Below are 14690 nucleotides of genomic sequence, written 5' to 3'. Positions count from 1 at the left end.
TGATGTAGTTGTTCAAGGCAATGAACTTCCCTCTTAGCACTGCTTTTTCTATGTCCCAGAGATTTTGGTAGCTTGTGTCCCTTTTGTCATTCAGTTTGAAGAATTTTTATTTCCATCTTGATTTCATCGTTGATCCAAGGATTGTTCAGTAGCAGGTTGTTTAATTTCCATGTATTTGTATAGTTTTGAGAGTTCCTCTTCGAATTGATTTCTGGTTTTATTCCACTGTGGTCTCAGAAGATACATGGTATGATTTCCGTTTTTTCTAAATTTGCTGAGACTTGTTTTGTGGCCTAACATGATCTGTCTTGAAAATGTCCATGTGCTGATGAGAAGAATATATTTAATATATCCTACAGTTTTGGGGTAGAGTGTTCTATAAATGTCTGTTAGGTCCATTTGTTCTGGAGTCCCATTTAAGTCCAGCATTTCTTTGTTGATTTTCTGCCTTGATGATCTGTCTCGTTCTGTCAGTGGAGTGTTGAAGTTCCCGGGTATTATGATGTCTCTGTTTATTTCTTTTCTTAGATCTAGTAGAATTCAGTTGATGAATCTGGGAGCTCCTGTGGTAGCTGCATATATATTTAGGGCTTCTTAGGTGGTGGCAACAGGCGCTGGGTCTGTGGGTGCTTGCTTTGCTCTGCTCGGGTTCCCTGGTGATGGCAGGAGTGCGTGGCACCCACCCACGGGGTGTGTGAAAGCTCCCGGCCTCCCCACTTCCTCCCTGGCCCAGCAGCAGTAATGGGGAGGTGGCAGCAATGGAGCTGGCCCCCAGGTAGATGCGATACTCTGGGGCTGTGACCACAGAATGGTGCCATCTGCAACATCCAGGGATTGGAAGTCAGTGGAACCCTACTGTGCCTTCTCTCTAGAGTAATGCCGCTGTACAGTCTCTAGGCAGTTCTCTGTTTCATTCCAGAGGGATGCTGCAGTGGAGGGGTCCTCCCACATCTCAGATTGCAATGTCTGTGGGGAAAGTGTGGAGCCCCAGGGATCTCTCCTCTGTCCCTTCCCCACATGCGGGCACCTTTCCAGAATACCTCTGATCCCACCGAGTGGGTTGTCCTGCTCCCCTGTCCTTCACCTTGGGTGCCTCCTATTGCCTGTCTGTTGATTCCCAACAGTGTCTCTTAGACAGGATGCTGAAGGTGAGTATCTACTCACCACTTTCAATCCTCTCCATGAAAGCAGCGTGTGGAGGCTGCTTCAAGCCCTCCATCTTTAGTTCCAGAATTCCTATTTGGTTATTTTTAAAGTAATTTATATCTCTTTATCAATATTCCCTATTTGATGGGACGTAGTTACCATACTTTCCTTTCTTTATTTAACAGACTTTTAGAGCAGTTTTAGGTTTATAGAAAAATTAAACAGAAAATATAGAGAGTTCCCATATACTCCCACCCACCCTCTACTCTGCCCACAGTTTCCTCTGTTATTAACATCTTGCATTGATGTGATACATTTGTTATGATTGATGAGGTAATATTAATACATTATTATTATTAACTAAAGTCCAAAGTTTACATTAGGTTTCATTCTTTGTGATGTACAGTTCTATGAGTTTTTCCAAATGCATAATATCATATATCCACCATTATAGTATCATTCAGAATAGTTTCCCCACCCTACAAATCCCCTGTCCTCCACTTGTTTATCCCTCCCCCCAACCCTTGGCAACCACTGATCTTTTTACTATCTATAATTTTGCCTTTTCTAGACTGTTTTTGTTGTTGTTGTTGTTGTTGTTGTTGTTGAGACAGAGTCTCACTTTGTTGCCCAGGCTAGAGTGAGTGCCGTGGCGTCAGCGTAGCTCACAGCAACCTCAGACTCCTTGGCTTAAGCGATCCTACTGCCTTAGCCTCCCGAGTAGCTGGGACTACAGGCATGCGCCACTATGCCCGGCTAATTTTTTCTATATAGATTTTTAGTTGTCCATATAATTTCTTTCTATTTTTAGTAGAGACGGGGTCTCGCTGTTGCTCAGGCTGGTCTCGAACTCCTGACCTCGAGCGATCCACCCGCCTCGGCCTCCCAGAGTGCTAGGATTACAGGCGTGAGCCACCGCGCCCAGCCTAGACTCTTATATAGTTGTAATACCATCTGTATTCTTTTCGCAGTCACTTCTTTCACTTAGCAATATGCATTTAAGGTTCTTCCATATCTTTTGTGGTTTGATAGCTCATTTCTTTTTTATTGCTGAAAAATATTCCGTTGCCTAGATGTACCACAGTGTTTATCCATTCACCTAGTGAAGGACACTTTGGTTGCTTCCAATTTTTGGCAATTAATGAATAAAGCTGCTATAAACATTCATGTGAAAGTTTTTGTGTGGACATATAAGTTTTCACCTCATTTGTATATATACCTAGGAGCACAATGGCGGGATCATATGGTAAGACTATGTTTAAGCTTTGTAAGAAACTGCCAAACCATCTTCCAAAGTGGCTGTACCATTTTGCATTCCCATCAGCAGTGAATGAGATTTGTTGCTCCATATCCTCATGAGCACTTGGTGTTGTCAATATTTTGGGTTTTAGCCATTTTAATAGGTGTGCAATGTTTAAATTTGCAATTACTTAATGATACATGTTGGCCATCTTTCATGTGATTATTTGCCATTTGTATCTTCTTTGATGAGGTGTCTGTTTAGATCTTTTGCCCACTTTTTATTGGGTCCTTTATTTTTTTAAACAGTTTCCTTTACTTCTTTGAGTAGTACATTTATAATAGCTATTTTACGTTCTTTGTTTATGAAATCTGACAACTGGGCCCCTTCAGGGACATTTTCTGTTAGTTGCTTTTGTTTTTAAGTTCTTGTTTTTATTTTTAAGGCTGGTTTACTTGGATCACCCCTAGTCAGTATAATTTAGTGGTTATTCAATGATGGTTCAGAGGATTTCCTTAAATGCCTTATGCCGTTAAGTCTTCTATCTTTTTTCCAAGGGAATCTTTGCGTGAAGGTGTACCTCAAACTTCAGGCAATTTACAAATCAGCTTTAGCTTTCATTTCCTTCTTTCAGAGACAGCCAGAGTTGAGTGACTGGGGCCTTCTTTCCCATTTCTTTCCTGGACATGCTCACAGCCTTGCACCTGTGTGCATACTTCTAGATTCCCAATAATATGTTGGAGCCTTTCAAAGTTCCATATGGTCTTCTGGTTTTTCAGGTCTTTGTTTTGAATTTTTAGCTGGGCTCTTATTTGCCCAGGCTAAAATCACAGCTTTAGGCAGTTGTGATGTTACCAGCAGATTGCTATTTCCTATAATGCCCTGGGAACAGAGCTTTTTTTCACCAAGTTGAGCTGTGAATCAAATCAAATAATGACACCCTGGGAATGAAGTTTTCCAGGGTCCGTTCCCAGGAAGTTGCTAATTTGGTCAAAGTATTGACTATGCTCTGGGGATAGGGATTTTAATGAAGCTCCAAAAGATATACTGGCTGTCATACTGCTGGTTTTCATGGCTATTATACTTCTGAGCTTGGGAGGGAGGTTGGTAGGATGGGAATAGCCTCAAGTTAAAACCCCACAGACTCTGCTGTTCGTACTGAGATTCATTAGTTTTTCTTGACTAGGTGCTTTACAGTTTGTTCTGTGCCTTTGGTTAACCTCAGTATTCTGAAATGGTTTATTTTGAATGTTTTGCCAGTATTTTGTTGTTTTTGTTGGGGCACGTGTTCATAGAGATTCTGAGTTTGCCATTTTAGAAGTCAGTTTGTTGATATCTCTAATTTTGGTAGGAAAACAATGTCTCTCTGAGACATGGCTTTAATATTTGATATGTATACATGTTGCGGTTTATAAATGACAGATAAAACATTAGCACTTTTTTTCTTGTAGAAACTTTTAAGTGTGCATTTGGGATAATTACATTCTTTCTTTTTCAGCCTGCTATTAGTTCTGACTCTATAGGACCATCTGATAATTTTGAGGTGCAATCTTTGACATGTCAGAGAGAATGCAGTAAAACTGTGAACACCGAAGCCTTAATGACAGTATTTCACCCTCAGAATTTGGAGAATCTTAATTCTAAAATGGTAGGAAAACAAAATATTTAAATCTATGGACTGAAACTATTGATGAAAAATAAAAATCTTGAAGTAGACTAGAAGGTTCCACAACTGAAAACTCTTCTTTTGGGACTTGAAAAGGTTTTCCAACAAGTACCAATGTGTGACTTAATAGTTCCACTACACACAAGGACTATTATCAAGAATGAAGATAAAATGTAAAAGTTAGACATTGGGTTTTCTTATGGATACATAATATCTGTACATATTTATTGACATTGGGTTTTATTTGCATGGATTTCTAATAATCTATCCTGAAATAGAGGTGATTTGGGGAGAATGATGGTTCAAAGCTTTACCTCCTAAGTATAATAATGCTTTTACCATTTTTATATGAGTTAAGCTAAGAATTGTAATGGTAAATTAACGCTATTATGCTCACATGGGTTTAAAAGATTTTTGTGATGACAAGGTTCCAGTGTTTCACCCCTGTGTGAATACTGATTTTTATTTTTTATGTTCTTGATTTCCATAGATGTTGCTTCAGGGTACAGAGGGTAGGCAAGTTATTTTAAAGAAGTTAATTTCTCACCAGGTTTAGTTGCTTTGATTTTTCTGTTACAGTTGAAAGAAAAGATGAAGGAACAGTCATGGAACATCCTATTTGCAGAATGTGGGCGTGGTGTTAGCATGTTTCGGACCAAAAAGACTCGAGATCTGGTTGTAAGAGGGATTCCAGAGACCTTAAGAGGAGAGCTCTGGATGCTTTTTTCAGGTGTGACATTTATTCACTTTATTCATTTAATAGACATTAACTATGCCTTTTCTAGGAGTTATACACTAAGCTAACAGCACAAAATTACAAAAATGGCTAGGACAAAGTCTTACTCATCTTGAGTTCAGACTAGTCAAAGAGAGAGGTAAGTAATAATGTGTACTTCTCTATATATCCACGCATCCAGTATCTGAGAAGGTTAGTTTATTAGGCAAGATATGTGTAATGTGGGGAAAATCTCTATCTCTAGTGTCAAAGGAAAGTTGAAGGGGAGAACAGCTCATGAAAATGTTATTCTGTTGGAAAAGATTAGTACCTTGATGTTATAGATTCTAGTGTGAAGCTCTTTTCTTTTCTTTATATGTTTTTTGCCCCCATTTCATTACCAAGTTTATTCTTTTCTTTTATGCTCAGATATCACTTGAGCATAAAGATAAATTTCAAGGTAATTAAATCCAGTTCTTCATGTGTGTGTGTGTGTGTGTATATATATATATATATATGCAAATAGTAGCTGTATTATTAATATATTCCTCTTCTGTTGTATGTTAATGCCATCATCTTCACAGGTGCTGTTAATGACATGGCTACTAATCCTGGCTATTATGCGGAAGTGGTTGAGCAGTCCTTAGGGACCTCCAACTTGGCTACTGAAGAAATTGAACGTGATTTGCGTCGCTCCCTGCCTGAGCACCCAGCCTTTCAAAGTGACACTGGTATATCTGCTCTGAGGCGGGTACTTACTGCTTATGCATACAGGAATCCCAAAATTGGATACTGTCAGGTATGACTTCACTATGAGCCCAATTGTGCACATGTTCCAAATGATAAAATCACATCAATTCAACTGTACTAATTTGGAAATTGTGATAAGGACAGAGGTTGGAGTGAAGTTAATAACAAATGGTATTAATGTAAGTAGGGTGATAGTGGGAGTACTTAGGAGACTCGATATTTCATTAATTTCTTTTTCTTTTTCATTTAACAAATGTTTATTGAATTCCTGCTTGTAAAATATACTATTCTAGGTACTTAATAAAGATGTATCAGATAAGGATCCTGACCTTAAAAGTATAGAGACTAGTAGGTATTAAAGCATATTCATTGGGAAACTGAAAGACAAGTGAGACAAACTTAGAGAAATATAAGTCCTGTCAGGATTATAATAAAGAGAAATTATTTTCATCTGGGGGAATTAGAGAAGGCTTCGTGGAAGAGGTAACATTTGCAGGTTTCAAAAATTGGTGAATTTTGGACATATGAAGATGAAGGAAATATTTTTTTAGCAAATATTGAGTTTCTTTCTACATTGGTACTTATGACAAGTTTACATATCCAGCTTTAAAAGGCAAATGTAGGCATGCTTTCTTAAAGGTGCTTCATAAGCTGTTTTCTTTCAGTGAATGTAAGTGTTTGACAGAGAAACACCTTTGGAAGCAAATGTTGAGACCATGTTATTACATGTTTCTTTCTGCATTGGTACTTATTATGACAAGTTATATGTCCAGCTTTAAAAGGCAAATGTAAGCATGCTTTCTTAAAGATACATCATAAGCTGTTTTCTTTCAACAAATGGAAGTGTTTGACAGAGAAACCCCTTTAGAAGCAAACATTGAGAATATTTATTATAACATGTTTCTTTTTTTTTTTTTTTTTTTTTGAGACGGAGTCTCACTCTGTTGCCTGGGCTAGAGGGAGTGCCGTGGCGTCAGCCTAGCTCACAGCAACCTCAAACTCCTGGGCTTAAGCGATCCTACTGCCTCAGCCTCCCGAGTAGCTGGGACTACAGGCATGCACCACCATGCCCGGCTAATTTTTTGTATATATATATTTTAGTTGTCCATATAATTTCTTTCTATTTTTAGTAGAGACGGGGTCTCGCTCTTGCTCAGGCTGGTCTCGAACTCCTGACCTCGAGCGATCCACCCGCCTCGGCCTCCCAGAGTGCTAGGATTACAGGCGTGAGCCACCACGCCCGGCCATATAACATGTTTCTTAATGTAAGCATGCTTTCTTAAAGATGCATCATAAGCTGTTTTCTTTCAATGAATGAAAATGTTTGACAGAGAAACACCTTTGGGAGCAAAAGTTGAGAACATTTTATGTAAAAAAAGTAATAAGAGAATTCTAGGAAAAGGGATCAGTGTAACACAGCACAGATAGAAGTAAATGTAGAATGTATATAGTACCGTGCTCTGTTTAGTTTAGTAGAAGTGTAGGGTGAATGAAGCAAAGTAGTTGGAGAAAAAAATCAATAAGGTAGATTGGGATAGGTCAGGAATTCGAATTTTATTCTGTAGGCAGTGAAGCAGTGGAGGAATCATTGGAAAAAAATATTTAGGAGCACAGTGTATTAAGTAGGGTAGGCTAGACTGCTAACACAAATAGATAACAGCTGAAACACAATAGAAGTCTGTTTCTTAAAGGAACAAACAGAGGAGAGTGAGTGTTCAGGTTGGTAAACAGCTCTTCTCCATGAAATTATTCAGAGACTTAGGCTGTAGGCTAACAGCAGACTTTGTTATCTTCAAAACAAGGCTTCCAAGGTACGTTTTCATTGCCACTAGTACTCACAGGAACAGGGAGAGAGCATGGAGAAACAATTATGGAAGATTTTATGGGCAAGGCCTGACAAGAGCACACATCACTTCAGCCACATTCTATTGGAAGATCTTAGTCATGTGGATATACCTATTCACAAGGAAGTCTGAAATGTAGTGTGGCTGAGCAGACATATGTGCAGCATTGTAGAAGGGGAGATTGGATTATGGTGGATAGATAGCACTCTGATTCGTACATTCATTTATAATGGGTTGAGCACCCATAATGATTAAATAACAATACTATCTATCCACTGAAACTTATCAATAGAGATTTTTTTGAAAAACAATTTAAATGGCCGGGCGCGGTGGCTCACGCCTGTAATCCTAGCTCTCTGGGAGGCCGAGGTGGGCGGATTGTTTGAGCTCAGGAGTTCGAGACCAGCCTGAGCAAGAGCGAGACCCCATCTCTACTAAAAATAGAAAGAAATTATATGGACAGCTAAAAAATATATATATATATATAGAAAAAATTAGCCGGGCATGGTGGTGCATGCCTGTAGTCCCAGCTACTCGGGAGGCTGAGACAGGAGGATCGCTTGAGCCCAGGAGTTTGAGGTTGCTGTGAGCTGGGCTGACGCCACGGCACTCACTCTAGCCTGGGCAACAGAGTGAGACTCTGTCTCAAAAAAAAAAAAAAAAAGAAAAAGAAAAACAATTTAAATGAATGAACCATTTAAATTGCAAGTATTTTTAGCATATTTTAGAGTCTCTGAAAGGTACAAAAGAATCGTAATGCATCTTTTCCCAAGGAGCTTACCTTCAGAGAGCCTATGATGTTATCTGTTGTATATACAGTAGTTTAAAGATAGTTTCAAAGTAGGTTTTGACTTGATTTTGACTTCTAAAAGATGAGAGCAAAGTTAGAAACATGGAGGGCAGGAGCAAAGTTATTCCAAGTTAAGGTAACTATGAACAATACCATTCAAGTGAGAATAAGCCTGCCTTGGAGATAAGACTGGCTAGGTTCACAATGGAATCAAAAAATAAATGAATAAGTGTGTGGGACAAAATCATGGAGAATTTTTTATAAAGCCTGGGAAAAGAATTTGAATTTAATGTGATAAGCAAGATTTATTGCTTTTGATCAAAAACCCATGTGAGCCATACAGACGCATTGTGGCTGGCTAGCCTGCTTACCTGTCTTTCTGTCTGTCTTTATCTATCATTTTTCTATCTATGTTGAGATAAAATTCATGCACCAAAAACTTTACCCCTTTAGTAGTTTTTAGTATGTTCACAAAGCTGGCAAACCTTCACTACTATCTAATTCCAGAACATTTTCATTTCCCCAAAAAGGAGACCTATACTTGTTAGCAGTTACTCCCCATTTCTTCTATGCCCAACTCAAGCAATCACTAATCTACTTTCTGTCTCTGTGAATATGCCTATTATGGATATGTTATCTAAATGGAATGATATAATGTGTGGTCTTTTACGTCTGCCTTCTTTCACTTAGCATATTGTTTTCAAAGTTCATCTATGTAGTAACATGTATCAGTACTTCATTTTTCTTATGGTTGAATGATATTCCATTGTATGAATATACCACATTTTGTTAAACTGTTGAACAGCTGATAGGCATTTCAGTTGTTTTCATGTTTTGGCTGTTATGAATAATGCTGCTATGAATATTTGTGTACAAGTTTTTGTGTGGACATTGGTTTTGATTTTGTAGATATACATATACCTTGAAGTGAAATTTCTGGGTTATATAGTAACTCTATGTTTAACAATTTGGGGCACTGCCAAGCTATTTTCCAAAGAGACTGCACCATTTTACACATTCCCACCAGCAATGTATGAGTGTCGCAATTTCTCCATAACCTCGACAACAATGCTTCCTATTGTCGTCTCTCTTTGATTGCAGCCATCTCAGTACATGTGAAAGGTGCCTTGGCACCCTTGCTGAAAATCATTGACAATAAATGTTAGGGTTTATTTCCGGCCTCTCAATTATATTCCATTGATTTATATTTCTACCCTTATGCCAGTACCACACTATCTTGATTACTGTATCTGTGTAGTAAGTTTTGAAATCAGGAAGTGTGAGTCCTTTAACTTTGTTCTGCTTTTGTAAGATTGTTTTGGCTATTTTGGGTCCCCTGCATTTCCATATGGATTTTAGGATCAGCTTGTCAATTTCTGAAAAAAAGAGAAAAAATGCCAGCTGGGATTTTGGTAGTCATTGCACTGAATCTGTAGACAAACTTGGGGGGTATTGTATATAAACAATATTAAGTCTTCCAATCCATGGGCACAGATGTCTTTCCTTTAAGTATTTTAATCTTTTTGATATTATCATATATGGAATTGTTTTATTGATTTCATTTTTGGATCATTTGTTGCCAGTATATAGAAATACAGTTGATATTTTTGTATATTGATCTCATATCCTATAACCTTGCTGAGCATATTTATTCTAGTAGATTTTTTGTGGATTCCTTTGGGTTTTTTCTTTATACAAAATCATGGAACCTGAATAGTTTTACTTGTTCCATTCCAATCTAGATGCCTTTTTTCCCTTGTTTTCTTGCCTAATTGACCTGGCTAGAACCTTCAGTATAATGTTGAATAGAAGTAGTGAGAATGCATATCCCTATTTGTTATTTATCTTAGAGGTAGCAATCAGTCTTTCACCATAAAATATTAATAAATGTTAGCTGTGGGGTTGTTGTAGATTCTCTTTATCAGGTTGAGGAAATTCCCTTATAGTCCTAGTTTTGTTGAATGTTCTTACATGAAAGAGTGTTGGAGTTTGTCAAATGAATTTTCTGTATTCATTGAGATGATCGTGTGATTTTTTTCCCCTTTATTTTAATAATAGTATATTATGTTGATTGATTTCCATATGTTGAACCACTTTTGCATTCCCAGAATAAATCCCACATGGTCTTTTGGGATCTTCAGTTCACTAGTATTCTGTTGAGGATTTTTATATTTATATTCATAAGATATATTGATACATAGTTTTCTTGTGATATCTTTGTCTAGTTTTATGTATCAGGGTTTCTTAGAATAAGTTGGGTAGTGCTTCCTCATCTCCTATTTTTTTGAAAAGTTTATGAAGGATTAGTGGTAATTCTTGTTTAAATGTTTGGTAGAATTTTCCAGTGAAGCTATCTGTTCTCTCTCTCTCTCTCTCTCTCCTCCTCTCTCCTTTTTTTTTTTTTTTTTTTTGTAGATTTGGGAGTACAAGTACAGTTTTGTTTACATAGGTATATTGCATAGTGATAAAGTCTGGGCTTATAGTTTAGCCATCACCTGAATTGTGTACATTCTACCCATTAAGTAATTTCTCATCCCTTGCCATCTTCCCACCCTTCTGTGTCCCCAGTGTCTGTCATTCTACTGTCTGTGTCCATGTGTACACATTATTTAGCTCCCACTTATAAGTGAGAACGTGCGGTATTTGACTTTCTATTTCTGAGTTATTTCACTTAAGATAATGGCCTCCAGTTCCATCCATGTTGCTGCAAAATACATGATTTCATTATTTTCTATGGCTAAGTAGCATTCCATGGTGTGTATGTGTGTGTCTATGTGTGTCACATTTTCTTTATCCAGTCATCCCTTGATTGATACTTAAATTAATTCCATACCTTTGCTATTGTGAATTGTGCTATGATAAACATATGAGTGCAGGTGTCTTTTTGCTATAATGGTTTATTTTCCTTTGGGTAGATACCCAGTAGTGGGATTGGTAGATCGAATGGTAGTTCTACGTTTAGTTCTTTGAGAAATCTCCGTACTGTTTCCCATAGAAGTTGTACAAATTTACATTCCCACCACCAGTTTATAAGCATTCCCTTTTCTCCTCATCCATGCCAACATCTGTTATTTTTTTTACTTTTTAATAGTAGCCATTCTGACTGGTGTAAGATGGTATCACATTGTGGTTTCGATTTGCATTTCTCTGATGATTAGTGATGGTGAGCATTTTGTCATATGTTTATTTGCCATTTGTATATCTTCTTTTGAAAAATGTCTGTTCATGTCCTTTGCCCACTTTTATTTACTTTTTTCATGAAACAGTTTCAGAAGATAGTTTGCCCACTTTTTAATGGGTTTATTTGGGACATTTTTTATAGAGTTGTTTGAGTTCCTTGTAGATTCTGGATATTAGTTCTTTGTCGGATGCATAGTTAGCAAGTATTTGTTCCCATTGTATAGGTTGTCTGTTCACTCTGTTGATTATTTCTTTTGTTGTGCAGAAGCTTTTCAGTTTAAGTCCCATTTGTCTGTTTTTGTTTTTATTGCATTTTTGTTTTTGTCATGACCAGCCACTGGCAGCAAGCTGAAATAGTCAGTCAAGTCCCCAGCAGTCTGTGCTCAGGTTGCGAAATTGCTCCAGGTTGCAAAACTCCGTGCTAGGAACAAAAAACATGGCTCCCAGGCCACACCTCTCCCAGTCTGTCCCTTGAAGTGATGGGATGCCCAGCTCCTGAGGCATGAGCCCACACCACACTTCTCAGTTCTGGCCATGAGAGTTCCTCCCCTACTCAAGATTAGAGTGGCAGGTAGCAAATCTCAGTTTGGAGCCTCTCCCAACCAGTGACTGTGGCCTGCGCTGGCTGGCAGATTTCTACACAGCCCCATATGAGTTAGAATCAGAATGGCCTCCTTGCATCAGCACAGGGTCTGGGAGCACACAAAGTACTTCTGATGCTGCCCCTTCTCACTGCCCCCCAAGTCAGATCCAGCGCTTGGTAGGATCAAGAGCTCCCCCTGGCCTACATTGCACAACTCCCCAGTGGAACCTGTATTGCGGAGACAGACTCACAGTTTTCTGCTGAATCTGCAGTGTGGGCTGCTGCCCGCTGTATTTTTCACAGTATCCGAAGTTTCTTTCGTGTTTTTTTGTTGTTATTGTTGAGCTCCTGTGTTCCTTCTTGGATAAAAGTTCACAGTGTGAATGTCTACACACTATTTTGCTGTCTCCAAGTAGGTGAGGCATGCTAACAAAGCCTCTACCCTCTTGGATAAAAAACCATCTGTTCTTAGCGTTTTCTTTGTGGGAATTTTTTTTGAAATATTACTAATTCAATCTCTTGTTACAGAATTATTCAGATTGTTCTATTTCTTCTTTTTTTTTTTTTTTTTTTTTTTTTTTTTTTTTTTTTTTGAGACAAGGTCTCACTCTTTTGCCCAGGCTGGAGTGCAGTGGCATGATCATAGCTTCCTATAACCTCGAACTACTAGGCTCAAGCGATCCTCCCACTTCAGCCTCCCAAAGTGCTAGGATTACAGGTGTGAGCCACTGTACCCAGCCAGATTTTTCTATTTCCTCTTGAGTTGGTCTCAGTAATTTCTGCTTTTTGGAAACTTGTCCATTTTATCTAGGTTATCTAATTTGTTGGCATATAATTGTTCATCATATTCCCTTATGATCTTTTTTGTTTCTGTAAGGTTGGTAGTAATGTTCTGTATTTCCTGATTGTAATAATTTGAGTTCCTTCTCTCACTCTTGTTCTTACATGCTCTTGCTCTCTCACTCTCTAGTTCTTGCTCTCTTTGGGTTTTTTTTTATCTTTTCGGTTAGGCTACCTAAAGGTGTTTTAATGTTTTCAGTCCTTTTTTTTTTTCTTTAATCTTTTCAAAGAACCAAACTTTGGTTTTGTTGATTTTTCTCTATTTCTATTCTCTGTCACTTTCTGCTTGTGCGGAGCCTCAAGGTTAGCCAGAGGTGAAGGCTTAGGTCTTTTCTGTACTTTTCTAAGCATACATACAGCTATTAGTATGCATAAAGCCGTATGCATGTAGATGGCCTTCTAGGTTCCCAGGAATATGTCAAGGTTTTTCAAAACCCCCAGCTTTTCTTTTAACCCTTTGTTAGCATATTCTTTGGCACAGCTGCTATCCACTGCCTCAAATAGCCACTTGTTCAACAACTGCCTCTTTTTTCAACAAACATCCCTGGGGAAGAGGCTGTTTACACTAGATGAGCTCTGTGTCAGGTCAAATAAAGACAGCCTTGTGAGAGGAGTCTTCCAGGGAATTACCAGATGGGTCAAATAGTGACAATTCTCTGGGAATGGGGCTTTGAAGGAGCTCCAACCCCATTCTGTTCCCTCCAGCGGTTGCTAGGTTACTAGTTTTCACCATGATTACTGGGTGTTGTTCCCTGAAACTGGGGAGAGGGGGAATGGCAATGGGGGAATGGCAATAGGGCAATTTAAAATGCCACAGAGCTCACTGTTCTTGCTGAGAATCAGTCATTTGCTTAAATAAATGCTACCTGAATTGCTATAAGCTCTTGGTTAATTTCCAGAGTTATAAAAAAATTGATTCTGATGATTTTTTTTTCTTAACCCGATTCTGATGATTTTTAACAGTGTTCTTATTGCTTTTATAGAAGAGAGCATTTTTGAAAGTCCTTACTCTGCTATTTCCACTATATCCCTTTCATTATGGATTATTGCATAGGAAAGTGATGGAGTAAAAGCGAAGGTTGAAATCAAACATTGTGCCAGAGATGGCAAGGAATTGACATACTTAATATATAAATCTATAAGAAAGGTGTTAAAGTATAAAAATGAGCAATGGACATGAAAGGACTAATCACAGAAGAGAAAATATGAATTGATAATAAAGCCTGAAAAAGAAAATTCAACCTCAAAGAAATTCAAATTAAAACAGTGAGATACCATTTTCACTATCAAATCAACAATGATGATTATAATTATTACAATTCTCAATATTGGCAAAGGTGCAGTGAAATAAACATTCAAACACTATTGGTCCAAAATATAAATCAGTACTGTCTTTCTGAAACTCAATTTGGCAATAATATCAAGTCTCTTAAAAAAAATACCCTTTTGACCAAATAATTTCATGTCTAGATATCTATCCTGAGATAATAGTATAACATTTAGATGAAGATTTATATACAGAGATATCCATTGCAGTGTTATATATTAATATAATAGTAAAAAAATTGGAATTAACCTAAATGTTCAACAATAGTGTCATGGTTCAGTCCATGGCTGGACTTTGAAGTGTTTCCCCAGTTCTTGGGGGTCCTGGCTTGGAGGAATGACAAGCCTTGGCCCGCAAAATGGAGAGAGATGACAGACACTCAGCAAGTATGCATGAAGAATTTATTGTAAGAAAAGTTTAAGGGTGCAAAACGAAAGTACATTTCCTAAAGGGAAATGACTGTCTCCGCAAGTGGAGAAGACACTGTCTACTTCTTTCTTTTTCGTTTTATATGTTAGGTTTAGGTAAAGATTAGTTATAACTATTTGTAACTATATGTCACTGTTTAGGGGACTGGATTCTTTCTATGTTTGGACATGACTTAAAGGT

General features: G+C 37.9%; 1 protein-coding gene across 1 annotated transcript in view; it reads left to right on the top strand.

Moving 5' to 3' along the window:
• The window catches only part of TBC1D8B (TBC1 domain family member 8B), a 64868-nt gene that overhangs the window by 30744 nt on the left and 19434 nt on the right, over positions 1–14690 (top strand). Inside the window, exons 8-10 of the mRNA XM_069463239.1 lie at positions 3885–4034; positions 4632–4782; positions 5352–5566. Coding sequence (XP_069319340.1) covers positions 3885–4034; positions 4632–4782; positions 5352–5566 — 516 coding nt within the window. The remainder of the gene's footprint in view (positions 1–3884; positions 4035–4631; positions 4783–5351; positions 5567–14690) is intronic.

Source organism: Eulemur rufifrons, chromosome 30 (assembly GCF_041146395.1).
Source record: "Eulemur rufifrons isolate Redbay chromosome 30, OSU_ERuf_1, whole genome shotgun sequence".
In the NCBI taxonomy this organism is placed as follows: Eukaryota; Metazoa; Chordata; class Mammalia; order Primates; family Lemuridae; genus Eulemur; species Eulemur rufifrons.
This window is presented reverse-complemented; position numbering and strand designations above follow the sequence as displayed.